Genomic DNA, 21,494 nt, shown 5'->3' with positions numbered 1-21,494 from the left:
CCCGGATCATGGAGAACTTCCACAGACGTCCTGGGTTCCCGAGGACCTCCACCGGTGCCGCTAACCTACAACACGTCTAACTGAGAGGAACCTAACGTAGAACTCATGGAATTACTCCTTAGTGTGAAAGAAGTCATTCAAATCCCAAAGGTTCCTGGGTTTCCGTCCCAGGTTCTAAGACGCCTTCCTCGAGAACGTAAGGATCTCCTTCCCCTGCTTGTTCTGCTCCATCAGCCAACTGGAGGAACGTCCTGGAGCGAGCGCGTCGGTATATAATATATAATACTGGGAGCGCTCGCCGCCTGGACGACGCTCAGATATTAAAAGCAGCCCAAAGGATGGCGGCAGATCGGTCGGCATCAAGCGGCGGCCGACTCGAAGGTCGACCTTCGTCCCCGGAGCCGTCCGACTCCTCGCTTTGCTTCCCGGCGGCCCCGCAAAGCCCTTATGGCCACGCCGACCCCCCCTGATGTTCACAACCTGGATGCTGCTGCCCCACGCGCCCACACAATCGCCCCTCAGGGACAAATCAAGTTTTTGTGATGCTGATCCATCTTTCTTGAAACAGCCTTCCATCCGCATCCGCTTTTCTCTCTCCAGACATTTAGGGATCCTCTGCCACCCCGAGTGTGTGTGTGTGTGTGTGTGTGTGTGTGTGCGTGTGTGTTAACTGTCTCAGGTTTCGGAGCGAAGGCCTCTGGGGGGGCGCGCCTGCACACACATCTTATCTAAAAATAAATCACATATTTAAAGTCCACATGATGGGCCTGAGTTGTGGGAAATGTAGTTTATGGTCAATAAAACTGCTGCAACTCCCTCCTCGCCGGTGACCATCAGGCCTCTGGAGCTTCTTCAGAAAGCATCATCTCGCCTGGTGTTCCACCGTCCCAGATTCTCCCACACACTCCCCTTCTTCTGTCCCTTCACCGGCTCCCGGTAGCCGCCACATCAAGTCCAAGACCCTGGTGCTCGTCTACTGCCCGGTGAATGGGACGGCCCCGTCTTATCTCCAGGATATGGTCCGGCCACTCGTCCCTACCCGTCCCCTCCGATCCGCCGCCTCTGGGCGACCGTCCACCCCGTCACTCAGAGCCCCGGCTGCAGATCCAACCGGTCTCGGGTCTTCTCGGTCTCGGCTCTTCAGTGGTGGAACGAACTCCCGGAAAAGGTCAGAACAGCAAGTCGCTGCCCATCTTCTGCTGAGAGCTAAAAACATACCTCTTCACCAAGCACTACCCAACTAAACGCACTTAACCCCCCCCCCCAAAAAAAAAAAAAACAAAGAAATGAATGTATGTATGTATATGGTTTTGAGATGGCTATTTGGTAGGGTGGTAACTTCTGAATAATGACTACTGGTGCTTTGGATCTTCAGTTATTGAATCGCAAGTTTTGTAAGTCGCTTTGGATAAAAGCGTTTGCTAAATAACTAATGTAACGTGATGTAATGTAATGTGATATGATGCCATGTAATGCAGGCGTCGGACTTTTTGCTCTCAGACAGTCGGACCTTTGCCCCGAGACAGTGACCTGCAGGCCTTGGCTTTGACCTCTGTGACGGCAGGTGGAAAGAAGGAGGAAGGAGGGAAGCGAGTTCACCGGCAGAGAGGCGGCGTGGAAGAGGACCGGGAGGCGGTTTGTTGGCGGGAGGAAGGAAGGGGAACGACCGGGAACAACCGGGAACGACGGGGAACGAGTTCCACGGACACCGGAGGTCCGTGGCGGCGCTTTGCCGCCCCCTTGTGTCGGTCGGCGGGCGCTGCGCGGCGGGGAGTCCGGATCCGAAGCCAGTCCTCCAGGCGGACGCATCGGCGGACGAAGATGCCCGATGCGGCGGCGCGTTGCCGGTGTTTGCTGCTGTTGGCGGCGCTTCTCCGCACCGGCGGGGCGGCGGAGGTTTCCGTGTGGAGCGTCGACATCAACTCGGTGAGCGTCGAACCTCCGCGCCGGTTCGCCTTTTCCACTTCCAACTTCCAAGGTGAATCGGTGCGGGGCTTTTGACGGCGGGCTAGTTAGCCGAGGTGGCTAACCGACCGACCGACCGACCGAGCGACCGACCGACCGCCCGGCTGTCTCGGCTCCTCCTGCCGGGCGGCCCCTCGGTACCGACCCGTAAGGAAGGCCGCTCTCCTGGGTTCCGGTCGCGGCTCCGGCGGGCGAGGACGCGGACGCGGTGCGGAGCGTCGGTCCGCCCGGCCGCCCGCCCGGCCCACCGGCCGGAGGGAGCGGCAGGGCCGGGCGGACGGCCGGGCGGGCGGGACCGGCAGCGGCGGCAGAAGCAGCCGCCGAGGGAAATGTGGCGCTCTGGATGAAAAATGCAAGAAAAAGAAATCGATGTTTTCGTTAAAAACCGTTCGTCATCACCGGGATCGTCCAGGAGACCCCGGGCTCGCTTGCATGTTTGCTGGCTTTGTTTTGGCCCAACATGGTCTTGGAGTAAGAAAAGTAAAAAAAAAACAAACAAACAAATCTTTTGGCCTTTTTGCCTGTTTCCTTTTTGTGTTGGCAAATTCACCTTTTCTTGTTCATTTGAGGCGAGGATGTCAAATATCCTCCAATAACTTTGGTGCATTTTCACCCGTTTTGGATTTGTAGGTGGAACATCTGGTCGGTTCCCGGCTCTCCGCCGGTTCGTTTTATTGTAGCATAAACTAATACACACATGGAAAATCTTGTCGCTGTGAAATAATGTTTCAAAGAATATTTTCTTATTCCAACATAAGAAATTCAGCCAGAAACCGCCGCGTCTTTTCCGTCGTTCGCCGGTCGTCCTGCTCGTTCCAGGCGCCGGTCCGACCGGGTGTCAAAGAAAGACGGTGTTTATTTTCCCGTGAAAGAAACGCATGTTGTAGAACAGCGTGTTGGCGGAAACGCAACAGGTTCGACCGGGCGACCGACTGACGGCTCTGGCTTGTTTTGCAGTCGCAGAACGTGGTTTTCCGGAAGACGCTCTACACCAACACCTCCATCTTCATGAAGTGTAAGTGTCTCCACCGAGTCATTTTTAACTTTCACACACTGGACATTTACTGGCAGAAAGTTCACTTCTGGAGGGAAGGAGGTCCTTCTTACCTCAGGCTGTGGCCTGCGGCCCTTCAGCCGCAGGGAATCTCAAAATCTTTGTACTTAAGACACTTTATAGCAGTGGTTCTTAACCTTGTCGGAGGTACTGAACCCCACCTGTTTTACATGCGCATTCACCGAACCCTTCTTTATTGGATGGAGGATCGGTTCGTTGATGGTACAAAGAACAGGCGGAGGAGCCTTTTCATGGAATCTGGCTCCCTTCACCTTGAATTCAGCAAGCGCTATGTTCTTGTAGCTCCCATCTCCATGCAGCTGAAGGAAGCCTTCCCTTAGTTTTGCCGGTGCCGGACTAGAATTGCTCACCTTGTCTTTGCAAATCATGCGGTTAGGACATCGATTCCAATCGCGTTCCGTCATACGCGTGAATCCGTATTGTACGTGTTCTTCCGACCGCTTTCTTTATTTGCCCGACATAATTAGTATGAAGGGATTAAGATATTAAGAAAGAAATCACATGACGTACCATCGCGACAGTCACAAGTTACTACAACTGATCGCGCCAAAATCCCCGCAGCACGGATAGGCCGAGCGATGTGGCGTGATCACCTGCGGCCGGTGATGTCATCACCAATGTGTGTCTTGACCTCCGCCGAACCCCTGGGGTTCGATCCAACCCAGGTTAAGAACCATTGCTTTATAGTCTTGACTTGTTACTTTGACACTTAATAGTTTTATTTGTATTTCTTATTCTCACCCCTTTTTTTTATACTGTCTATACAATTTCCAACTATTATTTATTTTTGTTGTGTTTTACTTGAAACTCTGGCACAACAATTTCCTTCGGGATAAATAAAGTTGTTCTTATTCTTAAATCACGGGTCCATGAAAGCGTGCCGGACCGGCCGGGGCAGCTTCGGCTCATCGGCCCGGTATGAAAATTGGGAACCGACCGGACCTCGAAGAGTGATGCTTGGCGGACGTTTGTGTCTTAACATTACATTACATTACATTACATTACATTTGGCAGACGCTTTTATCCAAAGCGACTTACAATAGAGGACAGAAGCACTGCAAATAACACTTGCAAATACAAGATGCACAGGAAATATACAGAACAGTACGCTGGGGTTAGTTTTTTTTTTTTTTTGGACAAAGACGTACACAAACGTACACACACACACACACACACACTGCATAGCCTAACTTGGTGCCTAACCTGATCTGGGGCAGCTCAAGCATCAGCGCAGTGTCTTTCAGAATCAGAATGTGTTCACGCTGAAGGCAGGGATACTTTTACTCCGTCTCAACGTCTGCCTGTCTGTAGACTCGGCTAAATTCATCGGGCTGCCGATAACGTGTACATTTTTCAAATGACAAACAATGTTCTGAAAAAGGAGCAATAAATGATCTGTATATTAAAATAGCGTGTATTGGCCCCAGCAAGAAATCACTTCAAAACGGTCAAGAAAAAAAATCAAAACAGTTGGCAACATTCAATTAGGCGCAAAAATAGAGATTAAATTCTTGAAGAAATTTGCAATATTCACCTCTCCAGAAAAATACATTAGCAAAATAATACATTTATATATGTTTTCAACTTCATTCTGGAAGGAATTTTTCCATTTATTTGAATCTTTCAACAAAGAGAACTCTCCAAACAATTGACATACCGCCGTCCTTCTGTCCCATCACAACTGAACCCGGCATTTCCGCTCTGACGCCGGATCTCCGGCCCGTTCGCCTTCTGATTCTCATTCATCTTCCCCTCCTGCAGTCCAGGGTGACGCGGGGTCATGTGACCGGAGCCTGGCCTTCAACGTCAGCTGGTACCTTCGCTCGTCGGTCTGCTACAACGAGGTCTTCAACACACCCGTGAGTACCGAACGTCCAACCCCTCGGTGGGACTTCCTGTCGACCGAAAAGGTGACGCGAGCAGGGCGTCGCAGAAGAAACCTCAGCCTGAGGATCCACCTGTGGAGGAATGGAAGGAGGTTTGTTTAGGACAGATGGACGTTTGTTTTGGTTTTGACTAAGTCATTCGACGGGATCTTAGCGAGAGAGCGGAGGCCTCAGGAAGGAGGAATCGTGCGTCAGTGCGGGTTTCTTAACAACAAGGCTGACGTGCAGAGTTGTTGTCGCCACAGAGGGATGAAGTCGATGAGCCTTACAATGAAGTTATGGGAGGACAGCGAGGGCAGAGGCGAGCTCCGCCGGCAGCCGCGAGCTTTCATGCCAAGAACGAGTGCGACGGACGGCGGTGTTTGCTTTGACAATGTTGACGGAGAAGGTCAGAGGGAGCGGCGCCGCGCCGCCGTTGATCTTGGAAAAAGTATGACACGGTACCGAGGGAGGGACCGGAACCGAAAGACCAAGTCCGGCTTGTTTGGGCGGCGTGAGACAGCGCTGAGGTGTTTACGTTGGAGGCGGGACCACGTCGTGGATCCGTCTGAGCCTCTTCCTGTTTGCTGAGGTTACAGAAGGACTGACGGTCGAGGTCAGACAAGAACCTTCACGGACAAGGATGTTTGCAGATGATGTCAAGATCACTAGTGAGAGCAGGGAGTAGCTGGAGGACCATCTCGAGAGATGTGTGTGTGTGTGTGTGTGTGTGTGTGTGTGTGTGTGTGTGTGACGGAGAGGCACCCAAGTGAAACTGTGAGGCTTCAGGAAGTGGTGACAAAGTAGGTTGCCTCGGGCCAACGGAGAGATGGAGTGGAGAAGAGATGAAGGTGTGCAAGCAGGTTGGAAGGAGTGGAGGAAAGTGTCGGGGTAACGGGCGGTAAAAGAGTATCATCCAGAATGAAAAGAAATGCGTTGACGGTTGAGAGACCAGCGATTGTTGTGAGCTTTAGAGACCGCGGGATTGAGGAAAAGACATGAAGCAGAGCTGGAGGTGGCGGAGAGGAAGATGTTGATGTTCTCTGGAAGGAGGAGGATGGAGAGGATGTGGAAGGAGCCCGTCAGAGGGACGGCGTATGTTGGATGTCTGGGAGATAAAGTCAGACTGAGATGGTCTGGAGATGTTCCGAGGAGGGAGAGGGAATACAGTAGAACCCCTGCTGATGAATGTTTCTGGTCCTTTGGTTCCGTTCGCGAGCCGAAATGTTTGCAAACTGAATCGTGTTTCCCTCTGAAATCAATGTAAGCTCCATTGATCCGCTCCTCAACACCAAATACATTCTGCACTCTTTTCAAACTTTTTATTGTGGTGAAAATACAGAAAGGAATTTAAGATCACCTCGACCATCGATGCGTTTCTGGTGTTCCTTCCAATCTTAGCGGCACTTGTCCTCGCCGTTTCCTTTGCTTCCTTTCCGTTGCGTACGAGTCCCTCGCTAACGCCGTCTCCATTAATCCAAACTAAACATGAACTCCTCCTTGTTTTCTCTGTCACCCCTTTAAGCCACATCGGCCGCCTTGAGCACATCTTTGTTCTTCGGGCTCGTACAGATGGTCGACTTAGCCACGCCTTTGTGCACGGCTAATTCTCAAGTTGAGCTATCATTTCCTTCTTCAGATGGACTGAAATTGTCAACACCACTTTTAACCTTCTTTGGGAGCCATGAGGAGGGCTAACTTTCCGAACAAAAGCGTTGTAGCAGTAAAACACAACCATGAACGATCGGTGACGATCATAACAACGCATGACTGCCGCTAGGCTACACGCTAACAAGCCCGTCAGTTTGTTAGCGTGGTCAGACACCGAGGCTTGTTCGCCGCTTCATTCGAAATTTGACCGAAAACTCCGCGCGTGGACTGATTTGACCCTCATTAGGGGCGTTGGCGAGCTGAGGTTCTACTGTATTTGTTTAGGAGGACGCTGAGGTTGGAGCTTCCTGGCAGGAGGACCAGAGGAAGCCCAGAGAGGAGAAGGTCAGATGGAGGGAGGTGATTTGTGTCGTGGCCGAAGGGAGCCGCCCAAAGGAGAACAACAACAAGGAACCACTTATCAATCAGCTGATAGTAAATTGCCTTTTAAAACTGAAGAGCCCTGAGTTGCAGCTTTTAGTCTCTACATCTCAGAGCCACTGACAAGCATCGGTGTTCCAGCAGACCTTTGGAAGGTCTTGTTGATCCCCGTCCCTCCGTTCCGATCGATTATTGGCAGCTGAAGCTGAACCCGAGCTCCGTCCTGGCGGGGCTTTGCTTTGAAACTGATAGATGGGTTGAGTTGGGGCACTTTTCGGACCTGGTTCTGAAAGGCCGCGAGACTCCCTGCTGTGACGCCTCGCTGACGCTACTTTTCCTCCGCTCTCCCCTCAGGACAACAAGGCGATGAACATGTTCGGCATGGACCACATGCTGAAAGACGGCTGGAGAGGCTTCTACAGTCAGGGCTACATGTACTTCGACAACTGCTCCGCCCTCTTCTTACCAAAGGTGTGCGACGCATCCGCCTCACAGGGACACCGTGTGTTGAATAAACCGACGCAGGAAATACATCTGAGAACTCGGGTGTTTTCAAAATGACCCCGGGAAGCCATCCCGTGGTCAAAATGAATACTGCAACGGGAACTGAGCCAAAGCTGCCCGAAACAGACCACAGTCGTCTTTCTGTTATTAGAAAGACGCATGTTTTTTTTTGGGGGGCTTTACAAAATATACCTGTTCCCTCAACTTTTCTTCTCTTCCAAGGTTTATTATGGCGATTTCAATCCATATCAACCGCTGTCCAGCCCAAAGGTAACTGTTCATTACAGTGGTTGTGTGTTTTTATTTCATTTACATTTTTAAATTAGATTTAGGATTTTGTCATGTTTTTATTGCATTTTTAATTTAATGCTTATTTTATGTTATTATTATTATTTTTTTTTCTATTTTTTTTCCCCCTCCTGTACTCATCCCAAAGTTTTGTTGTCCTCTCCAGAGTGACCCTTCAAACCAGAGCCTGGTCTGGCCAGACAAGCCGGTAAGATCCGTCACTCCGTTTCACAGAAACATGTAGAAACATCAGAAGTAGCGTATGGAGACACACCTGCAGAGCTCTTCAGCTTTGCCCAGTGGCCCGGCGAGTAAATAAGGCCGTGACGTTCTGGGTCCGAGAGGGTCGAGCACAGAACCTTCAAGGTTTAACGCTTTTATGTCGGGCAGAAAAAACGCATCGCCTGGATTATTTTTTCATGTCCGGCAGTAAAAGTGGCGTTATGGTTGTTGTTTGGAGAGCTCGTGAAGGCTTTGTGCTGCAGGACCTGAGCGCGGTGGCCAAGGCCTGGGAGGACAGCCCCTATCTTTTCATCGTGAGGGTGCAGTACTTGTTCCGCGGGGTGGAGGACGAGGACGTCGGCGGCGACCAGCTCAGCTTCGCCTTCACCAGTGAGACGGCTTGCGCCGCCGCGCCGAGTGACGGCGGGCCGGAAACTGACGGGATGCTTTTGCTCTCTCCTCGCAGTGAAGGTAGAGATGAAGGGGCCTCATGACTACTCCTCTCCGGCCGACTGGCCCCAGATGATGGTAAGAAACGCCGTCCCGACGCCCAGGAAGGTCTTTCCTGTTGAACGTCTCAGCGTCCAGACACGCTTCCAGTTATTTAGCATTACATTACATTTGGCAGACGCTTTTATCCAAAGCGACTTACACTAGAGGACATAGGGACTGCAAATACACTCGCAAATCCACGATGCACAGGAAATAGACGGAACAGCAAGCCTGGGTTAAAGGGTTTTTTTTTTTTTTTTTTCGACAGAGACACACAAACACACACACACACACACACACTGCATAGCCTAACTTGCTGCCTAACCTGATCTGGGGCATCAGCGCAGTAAAAAGTCCTGAAAGAGAAACGTTTTTACCTGTTTCTTGAAGGTTGAGAGAGATGATGCTCGTCTTGTTGCTTCCGGAAGTTTGTTCCACCACTGAGGTAGTAGAACGGAGAACAGTTTTGCCTGAGATCGCTTAGAGCGAGCAGAAGGTAGTTATTTATTATTATCGGTGATTCATATTAGCGACCTCCTGCTACTATGAGTGCCGTCCACCTCCTTCAATGACGTTGAGAGGGCGGCGTGGCGCAGGAGGTCCGGCGATCTGGAACCGAACGATCCGGTTTGGATTCCCGGCTCCTCCCGGTGTGTCCGAGTGCGTCGAGCGACACGCCGAAGCTCTCGCTGCTCCCCCGGCGGCCCGCTGCTCGCCGCTCATCCACGAATGCTTCGCTGCAGAGACACACTTTACCCACAGGGATTAATAAAGGATAAATTACCATTATTGTTATCACAATGGTTTGCATGAAGGGCTTTTTGCCGACCCAGAGAATGTCTGTGTCCTCGCAGTTCTTCATGATCATGTGCATCGTGTACGTGCTCTTCGGGGCGCTCTGGCTCTTCTGGTGCGCCTGCTACTGGAGGGATCTCCTTCGGATCCAGTTCTGGATCGGCGCCGTCATCATCCTCGGCATGCTGGAGAAGGCCGTGTTCTACTCCGAGTACCAGAGCATTCGCTACAAGGGAGACTACGGTCGGTGTTCTTTGTTTGTGTTTTCTTTCCCCGCGCCTCGCCTCTTCACTTGATTTTACCGTGCGTGTTGGCGTCGCCACAGTTCAGGGCGCCGTGATTTTCGCCGAGCTGCTCTCGGCGCTGAAGAGGTCTCTGGCCCGGATCCTGGTCCTCATCGTCAGCCTCGGCTACGGCATCGTCAAGTGAGTGCGGCCCCCCCTTTGCCGTCGTTTAAAGTTTTCAAGTCAAGTCATCTTTGTTTTGCGTATTCTGGCTTCCTAGATTTTGACACGTCCCTCCCCCTCGTATCTATAATCATATTTATTTCACTGAACAGGGAGCATACCTCCAACTCTCTAGATTTTCCTCTACCTGTGAGAGCAGACAACAGGTAGAGGAACATCTAGAGAGGTGGAGGTATGCTCTGGAAAGGAGAGGAATGAAAGTTAGTCGCAGCAAGACAGAATATATGTGTGTGAATGAGAGGAACTCGGGTGGAACGGTGAGGCTACAGGGAGTGGAGATCAAGAAGCTGGAGGATTTCAGGTACTTGGGGTCAACAGTCCAGAGCGTAGGAGAGTGTGGAGAAGAGGTGAAGAGACGGGTCTAAGCAGGTTGGAATGGGTGGAGAAAAGTGTCAGGGGTACCAAGAGATAGAAGAACATCAGCTAGAATAAAAGGAAAGGTGTACAAGACAGTGGTGAGACCTGAGATGATGTTTGGACTAGAAACTGTTCCAATGACCAAAAGACAGCAGGCAGAACTAGAGGTTGCAGAGATGAAGATGTTGAGGTTCTCTTTGGGAGTGACCAGGATGGAGAGGATCAGGAATGAGTCTATCAGAGGAACAGCACATGTTCGATGTTTTGGAGAGAAGGTCAGAGAAGCCAGACTGAGATGGTTGGGTCATGGACAGAGGAGGGATAGAGAATATATTGGTAGACGGATGCTGGAGTTCGAGCTGCCAGGCAAGAGGTCTGGAGGAAGACCAAAGAGAAGATTGATGGACGTCGTGAGAGAAGATATGAAGGTAGTTGGTGTGAGAGAGGAGGATCCAGAGAATAGGGTGAGATGGAGAAAGTGGACTCGCTGTGGCGACACCTGAAGGGAAAAGACCAAAGAAGAAGAAGATTTCACTGTACAGGGAAACTGGTTTCTGCGCTGTACATGTGACCATTAACGCTTTGAATCTTGAATCCCGCTCCGCCTGCAGGCCCAGGCTGGGCACCACCGTGCACCGGCTGGTCGCCGTCGGCCTCCTCTACCTGCTCTTCTCCTCAGTGGAGGGCGTGCTGAGAGTAACGGGGGTGAGTTGGCATTTCATTTCTCATTTCCCCAGACCTGCAGAGCTGACCCTCGTGAGCAGACGTTTAAAAACACCACAAAGAAAACGCCCCGGCCTCGGGAGACGCTCCTCCTCCTCCGATCCCGGCCTTGCAAACCTGCCGCTCGCATCACCGCAGTCCGATCTCCGTCCCCCTGAATATTTAACGTGGCCCAAAATAAACGGAGCGGAGTGACGGCAGGGTTGTGTACGCCGCGCTTCCCTCACATGACCCTCCGCAGATCCTCACCCACCGCCAAACCTCACGGAACAGACGGCTCTTAGGAATGAATTTGTGTGTGTGTGTGTGTTTTACCCACACTGAATACATGTGAATGGTTCAAGTGATTAATGCGCTATTAGAAATAATACATAACAAAAGCATGATAAGGAATCGCTCCCTGCAGCCGAGGCGTCACCGCACCGCGTTCCATCATCATTCAAACAAACAAATCCACACGGCGCCCTAAAACAATCCGCTCGCAAAGGCAGCGGCGCTCGCAAGGTGGAAAAATACTGACAATGCCAACAGGATCCTTAGTGTTCCTGCTCGAATGCGCTCCATAAATACAGCTGGCAAGCAGCTGCACACACACACACACACACACACACACACACACACACACTGATGGAGTCGGTAAAAAGAGCCACTCCGCCCTGGAAAAGGAGCGCAGTCAACAATATTAAGAAGAGATTTATTTACATTTGTTTTCCCTTCCCAAACCCTAATTCATCACTTCCTGTCAGCGGCGATGAGCCTCTTCCAGGCGGAAACACGAACCCCCTCACATTTCCACTCGTCCAGATGGGACTTTATCTCCCACAGCCTCCGCCGGCTGATTGAAGCTGATAGCGCGTTGCCATTTTTACATAAAAACGGCGGCCGGCGCGGCTCTCGAGGCTCTCGAGGCACTCGTGAGTAAGTTTGATTTGAGCCGAGGTGACGACACGGCGCGAGCGACGGGGGGGGGGGGGGGCTGCGTCGGGATCCCGTCCCTCAGAGGCACGAAAGTGAAAACGATAAAGGATGACAAATTTGAGTGACTTTTTTTTTAGTTTATCCCCTTTTCCGAAAGCAGCAGGAGACGCTCAGTCGAGAAAGTCAAAGGAACACGAAGGTGCAAAACAAAGAAGATAAGCGAGGCGGTGCGAAGGACGGAGGTTTTGTTCAGGAGTTTATCTCAGGTGACCCGCTGCCGCCGAGGTCATTTGTTTGGTCGTCTTCACACGCGTTCTACCACCTCAGCCGTCAGAGGCTGGCAGCGCCCGCCGCCCCCACCGGCTCCTACTTTCATGGAACGGCGAAGAAGGAAATGTGTGGGAGAATGTGGGTTTGAAGGACAGAGGAATGAGGTCAGATGTCGGCGACCTGAAACACTCAAAAGAGACAATTCCTCAAGTATAGAAAACACCGGGCGCCACAAAACCCTTTTGAGGAGTAAAATGAGGATGCCTTTTTTGTCTCGTTTGTTTAAATCTTGATGCGATAAATACAATCGTTACAGCGGGTTGCAATTCTGGAATCCAACTGCGACAGTGGATGCAACTTTTTATTTCTCTGCGCAACAAGAACGTTGTGAACTCCAAGGGTTGGAGGAAAACTCAGTCTATTTGAGTCGTTCTTGTATTTAGGAAATCTAAGCCAGGCTGTAGTTACTCACCTGTAAACCAAATATGCGTCACGTGCGCTGTCATCATCATCGTCCTCATCATGGTGAGTCCTGGAGCGTGCAGTCAGCCGTCAACCTGGATAAAATGTCACTGAACAATGTGAAATATATATTGACCAACTAATAGCCCATTCATATGTTAATTTATCCGATTAATGTGTTGTTTTGCTGGTGAACCTCGGCGCACGGCGTCTGCGTGTCAGAGCGGGAAAAGGACGCCGGCGGGTTTTCGGGGGTTGTGGTAAATATATAGTCGAGCCACATTAGAGTTGGACACGTTTTATTTGACTGTAACACCATCGCCGTGATGTCATCGTTAGACGACAAAACACAAACAAACTAAAAGAAAATCCTCTTTATTTTCCAACGCGGCGTTCTGCGTCTCTGTGGTCGCCTCCTCTGCTCAGGGTCCTGCCGGTCGTCGGTCAGGGTCGCGTCGTCCGAGGATTCCACGCCAGCTGGCCGGCGCCGCTGTTCGGGCATCAAGTCTCCCTCAATAATAACCAAAGTCTTCTCCGTTCTGCAGGGGTTCTACGGGACGGTGGCCCTGGTGGCCAATCTCAGCCTCTCCCTCATCGACTCCTGTGTCATGTGGTGGATATCCTTTATCCAGCTGGAGGAAAACATGTCGCCGTCATCGCATTCATCTGTAGTCCACGTGCACGTTCTCCTTATCTGCCGCCCACATCTTCATCAGTCTGTCTCAAACCACTCGCCTCCTGAAGCTACGGAGGAACGTGGTGAAGCTCTCCTTGTACCAGCACTTCACCAACACGCTCATCTTCTCTGTCGTCGGTGAGTGTGTGTGTGTGTGTGTGTGTGTGTGTGTGTTAGTAGCACGGTGTGATTACAAAAGGAACTGACTAAAAAACTACTGGAAATGCATTTCATAATTACACTTATACAGTGACATTTGTACAGACCAGGGGTCGGCAACCCTTAACACCCAAAGAGACATTTGGACCCGGCTTCCTCGGAAAAGAAAACACTGGGAGCCGCAATTACTTTTTGACGTCTAAAATAAAAGCACCACTGTATATATTGCTTTTTATTACCTTACACTTTGTATAAACAAGTGTGTAGTGTGTTGCTTCTGAAATTCACAAAGTGTTACGGAGAAAATTCAATTTTATTTATGTAATGAACTCATTTTGAGCTTTGGGCTTTCAGAGCGTGTAGCGGAGCCTTGACCTGAATTTCAAAAATAAATTGGGAAAAAATCACTGTGTCAGTAAACGATAAAAAATAAATATTTGCAAAATATTTTCATAAATATTTCTTTTACCTGGTTTATGGGACTTCTGCTCCTGAACTTCTGCGCACAGCGTCTGCACATCGGGACTTTACCCGTGAGTGTGACGTTATTTTGAGCGGCGAAAAATAATAAATATGATTTTATATAATATTTCAAGATCACAGTAATCTTCCAACTTAGAACTAAAAGTTAAAAAAAGGAATTAACACAAATGAAATAAACTTCAATTAAATATTTCTAATTTCTTTTCCCGAGCCGCTCGGAGCCGCGGTGTAAAGATGGAAGAGGAGCCGCGGGTTGCCGACCCCTGGTTTAGGCCTATTCTTCGGTTCATTCTAAGCTAAGCTTCCGTGCTATTGGATCTTGAACTGTGGTCACCGTGGCAACGAAGAAAAGGTGCAACGGTGGTCGAGGCTTGTCAGCTTTGGCTCTTGACTCGTCTTCCCCATTTGGGCGCGGGAAAACTCTGGCCCGCTCCTGAAGCCAGGAGGTTTTGGCGGAGATTTCCCGAGCAGATCTTCAGAACGACCCGGGTGGTTTTATTTACTTTTTTTTTTCCTCTCCCTTTTGTCCGCAGCGTCCATCATCTTCATCATCTGGACCACCAAGGTCTTCCAGCTGGTTGACTGCCAGACGGTCTGTTGGTTTTCATCTTCCTGATTAATCGTTGTATTGCGTTGCCGCTGGTTCTGTCAGCGGGACACTCTGTTGTGTGTGTGTGTGTGTGTGTGTGTGTGTGTGTGTGTGTGTGAGTTCAGAGAGGAAAAAAACCCTTCGGTTCCAATAACGTCGGCTGCAGTGTGGTAATCCTTTACTTTCCGCGGCAGGGCTGGAGGGACCTGTGGGTGGACGATGCCTTCTGGCGTCTTCTGTTCTCCACCATCCTGCTGGTCATCATGGTGTTACTGCGACCTTCAGCCAACAGCCAGAGGTCCGAGTTTGTCCGGAAAACAAAAAGCAATAAGAAACATGGAAGGTCACATCAGACACGAAGATGACAAAATGATAGAAAAGCGCAGACGGACAGCGAGATTATCCCACACGCGTGGTCACTTCCCATTTCCAGTGGCTCTTTATTTAAATGAGTATCTTTTTGTTATGTATCCTGCCATACGTGCACAGCACAGACCCACAGTATGTACACATAAGACACTTAAGATAAACTTTATCGATCCTCCATAGGGGAAATTCCTTGGTCACAGCAGCATAACAGTTAAAATCTCAAAAAAATGAGATAAATATGAATATAAATATGAGTATAGATAGAAAGGCAGAAGACAGGATATAGCCAGACAAAAAAAATCCACCAATAAAGACAACACTCACTATGTATTCATATCTAAATAACCTTTAGGTCCAGCTGGGAACAAAGGTAAAACAAACCGATCGGCTTTTTGACAGCAGGTATCAATTTGATGGGTAACTGGTAGAGTACTGGTCATGCCAAGTAGCTCAATATTTGCTACACTTTTTATTGAGTAACGGCATTAGTAGAGGAGATGGTAAAGGCTCAGTGAGAAGATCAGGAGACGAGAAGCTGTGTCCTCCCCGAACCTCTGAACCCGTGCGTGATTAGAATCCTGCTGTGTTTTGCACTCAGGTTCTCCCACTCGCCTCTGATTGATGAGGACGACGAGGAGGAGGAGGAGGCCAAGGAGCCCATGCTGAACGAGGCTTTCGGTGAGATGCCCGACCCGCGTTGATCCAAGTGCTTCCCGTTCACCCGCGCTCCCGACGTGCTCAGAATTGGAATAGGGACGGGGGAAAGAGTTAGATGGGGCGTCTTTGAACCGGAAGACCGAACGAGAGCAGCCTGGCTCCGAGAGTCCGACGGAATGGGAGGAAAATGATTTCAAACGGCGAGGCGAGCGTCACGAGCACGTCCTGTTTGTCGCATCGGCTCGTTGCCGCGGGCCGGACACTCTCCGGCCCGGGGACGGACGTTTCCACGGCCGCCTTCGTTCCCCTCGGCCTGGAACGGACCTTTTCACCAGAGAAGAAAACAAGCTGTTTCAGGGAGACGTCCTCTGCTCACGGAGCACATTGTTCTTTCCACAATTTTTGACTGAGGCAGTTATTTCATTGCTGGAAGTGTTTAACAACGTGTTAGAATTTTCTTTTATACACGTTCATGTATCCATGTACAGATATTGTGTTTTATTCATTTTTTTTTTCTAGTGAAAATTAAAGGAGTCTACATTTAAACAAAGTTATTCGTGTAAAAGTATGAAATTGAATAGAAGCGGCAGAAGGTGAACACGATATACGTGCAAAACAACAACAAAAACGCGGAGAACTTGCAGCAAAGAATTACCTTCGGAGCCTAAAATAATCCGAAAATATTGAAATACCTTCAATTGATTTTCTGCCCCTCCCCGGAACTGGAAAATCTTGAAAATCTTGAAATGACTCAATGAGAGCCAACGCTTTGGAGTAAATCTTGTAAAAGACGTGAACCTAAACAGCCCGGTGGAAGTCGTGTATGTGGACGCCACAAGGTTGAAATCAAATTCTCCATTTATTGTTTCTTAAAGAGGGCATGAAGATGAGGGGGTCCAAGCCCGACGCCAACAGCTCCCAGAAACTCTTGAGCAAAGAGGCGAGTCCCCCTCCGTCCTGTCCTTTTCATCTCGCCTTCACTTCCTCGCATGTTAGAATCCCGTTGTCGTCATTTTCAATCCAGGATGAAGATCTGAAATGGGTAGAGGAGAACATTCCCACGACGGTCGCGGATGTGTAAGTAAAGCTTATCTCATTTAAATCTTCACGCTTTTAATGAACAAAAACATCTTTTAACATTTCCCATTCAACTCAAGTTTCTTTGAAAGGAGAATCCGTTTTTATTCCGTTATTTGTCCCAAGCCACGCGTTTGCTAACGCTCCTCCATAGGTTGAATTTTAATTTCAAATGTGGAAAGCGTTTCTGAATCGGACCGCGTTGCCAGTGACGTTGAGTCAGGTTCCTGGTAACCATGGGAACGATGAGCAACTGCAGAAAAAAAAAATCTCATTGTTTACTTTGGCCCGCTTCTCCTAAAGACACAAATGCCATCGGCCCGACTGGGACAAATGACCTCCCGTTTTTTATAACCATGGCAACAACAGCAACAACAATCAGGCTTGAAATCCCTGAGCAAAGAACGGGGAGTGGATCCGAAAGGCGGCTTCGCCCGTCGTCTGCAACAAGCAGCTGCCGAGTTTGAAGTTTTTGTGGAAATGTTCTTGTCGTCGTCAGAGCTGTTATTACCGATGCTATCAGCACCGCGGCCTCGGTGGAAGCCGGGGTCCTGAGGGATCAAATACTCTGCGAAAGCAGAGCTTCATCTTCTGGAATAGGTTTTTTGGATACTCCGGCACGCTGCCTTGGAAATAACAACCTGCTTAACGTCACGCCGTTATGGGGAAAGTGATGTCAATACATGTCAGGCTGGAGTTTGTTAGCGTGTTGCACGTAGCTGGTAGTTTTCGGGGTGAAGGACGGCGGGAGCAGGACGCGTCTCTCCTTCCACTTGTCTGGAATGGTCTCGTCCGGCGCGGAGATCCGACGCCGCGATCGGACGGGAAGCGGCTGGCTGATGTGAACCGGGTGGAGACAACAGGGGATTCAGATTAGCGGGGAGAAGCTGGGTGCCCTCCGGAGCCCAGGGTCGCCGGGTCGCCGCCGAAGTAAATGGAGCTCGTGTTCCTGTGAGCTATTTGTGGATGCGGCGTGATGTGGCGTGATGCGGCGAGGCCGTACGGAGGGGAAGAAGGCGTTCTCTCTTCAATCATATCCTGGAAGACATCCGCTTCAAATCAGATGTCCCCCACCAAACATATAGAAACTGATTTTCTGCTACTTTTATTTCTTAGCAGGTTCTTTCTTCTGATTTGGTGTTTTATTTTTCTAGTGAATTTCCATTTTTTTTTATCCAATTTTTAAAGAAAATGCCTTGCGGGGTTTTGGCAGTTTAGCTTTTTGACTTCCATTTCAGGATATACAGTTGCTAGAAGATATTTAAAAGGCAAAAGATAGTTTACTAAACATTTGACTTGTTAAGAAAAGATGTAAACCTGTGGAGCCGTAAGCTTCTATACAGAAGAGCCAGAGAAAGTGTGTGTGCATGGTTCCTCCTCTCACCTTCTCTCCATTGTCTCCACAGAGCTCTCCCTGCAATGCTAGACGAGGAGGAGGTAAGGGGTCTCTTTCCTGGATTTAAAAAATAAATACATTTAAAGGTAACAACAATGCACACACGTTAAGGCCTGCTGCCTTTTTTCTTCCCAGGAAATCCTGAAAACCAAGATGGAGAGATCCAAAATGGAGTAGAGTCGACGAAGAGTGTCGACGGGAGAAAGGAAAGAGAGGAGAAGGTTCGCCGAGGCAAAGATGAACGCGTTCGGAGCGATCCGATTATTAGACGGGCGTTGGCGGTGGCGAGGGGGGGAGGGGAGGCGAGGCAAAAACCCAAAAGAAAAGAAAAGAAAGCAGAAAACCCCGGCCTAGCCGGCCACTCTTCATTGGCCTTTTCCCAATTCGTGTCACACAGCGGGGCGGTCGATGTCCACTCTGACACAAATAACAGCCCCTTCACTGATTCTCACAGAGCACAGGCACGCTGGATGCCCTCGTACTTGAAAACACACACACACACACACACACACACACACACACACACACACGGTCTCTCGTCGCCTGGTCGATCCTAATCATTTAACATTCACTGTATTCGAAGGTGTGTTTTCTTTAATATGAGAGTAAAGATCACGTTTGTCTTTGCGTACACTTTGAGTTGATTTTGCGGCGCACACACACACACACACGTATACACAGCTTTGGCTTGTAGGACTGGAAAGAAGGTGCGCATCCTGTCAATGTTTCTCACCGAAGCCAAACTATTCGGCAATGTTGGCGGGGCCATAAAGGGAAGACGCGCCCGGAGCGCCGCTGTAGAATTTTCGGATGGAAGTTGCTGCATCTTGTTACAGAAAGCTCTTCCAGACATGTGTTTTCTAGTTACGTGAATTAAATCATCGATTACAGAAAAGAAAACCAATCAAATCCCAGGCAGGGGCTGCTCAGTGCGCCCCCTGGTGGCCAGTGATGGAAATGAAAGCGTTAAGTGACAGCAGAGCGAGAAGTCTGGAGGGAAGAAATAGAGTAGACATTTTGCAAGTCAACACCAAAAATGAGCGAGACATTCAAGGAAACGTGGAGGAAAAAATAGCAATTGATACTCTACTATTGATAAAAATGGTTTCCTAATCAGTTAATGGATCCGTGTAGAGGTTAGAAATATGAAGACCGTCTTCATGTACCTGTTGACAAAAAAGTGATGTTGTGCCTCCTTTGGCTTGGGAAGAGGTTTGAGAAGGTTTTATTATTTTTCTTAATTTTTGTTTACCATCAAACTGCACTTCTTATCAAGCATATACATTTTTATTTAGGAGTGATACTTGGGTGAATTTGTTGTTTAAGAGACAAAGACGCAATGTATTATTAACAACTTCAGTGGAGGAACTTAGTAATACCTTGTGTTTCTTGAACTCACAACCAAGGGAAAAATGCCCCCCCCCCCCCCCCCCCCCCCACATTGTGTTCATCACGTTGTCATCTGGTCCCTGAGCTCACGTGTCAGAAGGGGTTTTTAAAACGATGCTTCAAAAGCTGCGGTTGCACTAATCGAGGATTGTTACCTTAGGTTGCTGCCCCCCCCCCCCCCAGGCTACAGTTTCAGGACCACAATCCGTGGTTCACATATACTCGGATCTCACTCAAGATCAGACTCCAATAGTTTCACGATTGTTCTAGTAACGACAAATCGACAATTTATGGACAAAGCAATACAACTCTTGAACGTACCATTTTGGTGAGAAAATCTTGGAAAGTCCTGAAAAACTGCTTTAGGTGCGCGTCCGCCCGCTACTACCTTGCCAACTGCTAGCTTGATGATTCCAGATGTGGCAGTTGTATAGTCATTGAACATTTTTGTCCACTGTTTTGTTTTGTGGCAACCCGCCTACCGCACAAAGTCCAGTTTCAAAACCCTTGAAAGTTTTGATGCGGAAATAAGGGATTTTTATTTAGAGCTCAACAATTGCAAAGTTCTCAGAAAATGAAGCGCCAGTAGTCGTAGTTGGTTTTAAGCTTTTAGCTTTTTAGCTCACAGACCTGCTGACAAGTCGACCCTGCCGCTTTCTTGCCAGCCTCCAAATTGCGGAAACTATTTACATGTGAGTCCTGGTTTACTCTGTCTGTAGTCCTTTCCGTTCGAGTCAGAGTTGGTTTTGGTCGTCTTCAGTAGCACGCTGGAATGGCAGCAAACTGCACACGATCGATCTATTTTCTATCTGTTTTGAATCGTTCGGTTGATTCCTTTGCGCCTGCTCTGGGCACACGGCAAGAATGAGCTGAGATACACCCTCGTCCCTGTGCAATCTACTGCAGTATGTGTGGATAATCTAAATTCCTTTTTCTAATTTATGTTGTTTTTTTGTGTTTGGATGATTTGAGAAACTTAATTTCAATAGAAACGCGAAAGATCGGTTCCTGGGTGTGAGTCTGCGTTGTAATGTGAAGCTAATGATATTGTGTGGCTTTTGCGTACGTCCTGCAAATAAAATTTATATTGAGATGGTTAAAATTTCTTTCTGTGTGTCCTTCCCGCCCTACTCTGTCTGAGGATGATTTTAACAACAGGAGTCATTTTCAAAGACCCTTCACCAGTCATTCCTCTTCGTATGTCCGATGATTTTTGGCAGTTTTCTGAAAAATGTATTTAAAATAATAATAAAAGTAACAAGATTTGAAAGTTAATATATTAGTGTGCATTAAGACAGTATTCTTATTGCTGCAGATAGTTGAAAGCATTTTTCTCAGGTGACGAGGTAAAAAAAAGAAATGAATATTAAATTTTTTTTTCTGTTTACAACTCCTTTGAACATCACAGGGAAAGCTGTGAGTGAATTGGCTCAAAAATGAACAATAAGAAATATTAGAATGAAAATCACTTCCAAAACACCCTCATAACCTAAATACTTGTGAACGGCAGAAAATTTTGAGCTGAAAAGACTGACATTGAAATCAACAATTGAAGAAGAAAACTTTTATACGTGCTTTAAAAATCATTTCAAGGCAAATTTACCCTGTTTCGTGTGATCTTGTGTCCCCTCATCTCTGCGCCTGGGTTCCTGGGCTCTCATTTATTATTTGTTTGATGGAATATTAAAGCTATAATTGTATCATCACTTCCTACCATGTAACTGTCAGTGTTTCTGTTACAATTACAAAATGGATCATTTGTGCCAGTCTTACCCATCCCTCTTACACCCTCGGTCTCCATCACGCTCTTGCTTTCTCTGACCGAGACGGAAGGCCACCCACAACGAGCCGGGATCTGTCTGAGGTTTTTCCCCGCCACTGTCGCCAAGTGCTTGATCATGGAATGCTTGGCAACTGGGAATATATTTTTTATAAAGTGCAGCTCAAACTTGCTCTACATTGTTCCACTGTATGTGTCGTACCCGGAGGTTTTTAGGTGAGCGCTCGGATGTACCTTTTGTTCTGAAGTTAAGGGGTTGAACGCGTCAGTGTGCGAGCGACTAACGTAAAACATTCATGTAAAGCAGGGGGAGGCAATTATTTTGGCTGGCGGGCCATATTTCTTATTTAATTTTTATGCACTGGCCAACTAGGTATCATGCAAATTGAACAAAATGAAAATTGCAATTTAAATACTGTCATTTTTTGGCATTTTATTTCAACTTTAAAATTATTCATGATCATATATATGCACCAACATTCTTG

At 48.5% G+C, this 21,494-nt stretch overlaps 1 protein-coding gene across 1 annotated transcript; it reads left to right on the top strand.

Moving 5' to 3' along the window:
* The first annotated feature begins 1,747 nt into the window (after positions 1-1,747).
* LOC147238118 (Golgi-pH regulating cation channel-like) lies at positions 1,748-20,331 on the top strand. Its single transcript, XM_086159319.1, has 20 exons — positions 1,748-1,926; positions 2,923-2,980; positions 4,802-4,899; positions 7,291-7,407; positions 7,663-7,710; positions 7,895-7,936; positions 8,214-8,340; positions 8,417-8,478; positions 9,297-9,480; positions 9,563-9,662; positions 10,673-10,766; positions 12,980-13,053; positions 13,142-13,248; positions 14,286-14,344; positions 14,536-14,639; positions 15,309-15,388; positions 16,243-16,307; positions 16,392-16,444; positions 17,851-17,881; positions 17,976-20,331. Exons 1-20 carry the CDS (start codon positions 1,822-1,824, stop codon positions 18,015-18,017), a joined length of 1,650 nt encoding a protein of 549 aa, XP_086015445.1. The 5' UTR covers positions 1,748-1,821; the 3' UTR covers positions 18,018-20,331.
* The last annotated feature ends 1,163 nt before the right edge of the window (positions 20,332-21,494 follow it).

This window comes from Fistularia commersonii, chromosome 1 (genome assembly GCF_037954325.1).
Source record: "Fistularia commersonii isolate RoL2024-O1a breed Wild chromosome 1, RoL_Fcom_v1.0, whole genome shotgun sequence".
NCBI classification, from domain to species: domain Eukaryota; kingdom Metazoa; phylum Chordata; class Actinopteri; order Syngnathiformes; family Fistulariidae; genus Fistularia; species Fistularia commersonii.
The sequence above is the reverse complement of the archived record's forward strand: the minus strand, read 5'-3'. Positions and strand labels throughout refer to the sequence as shown.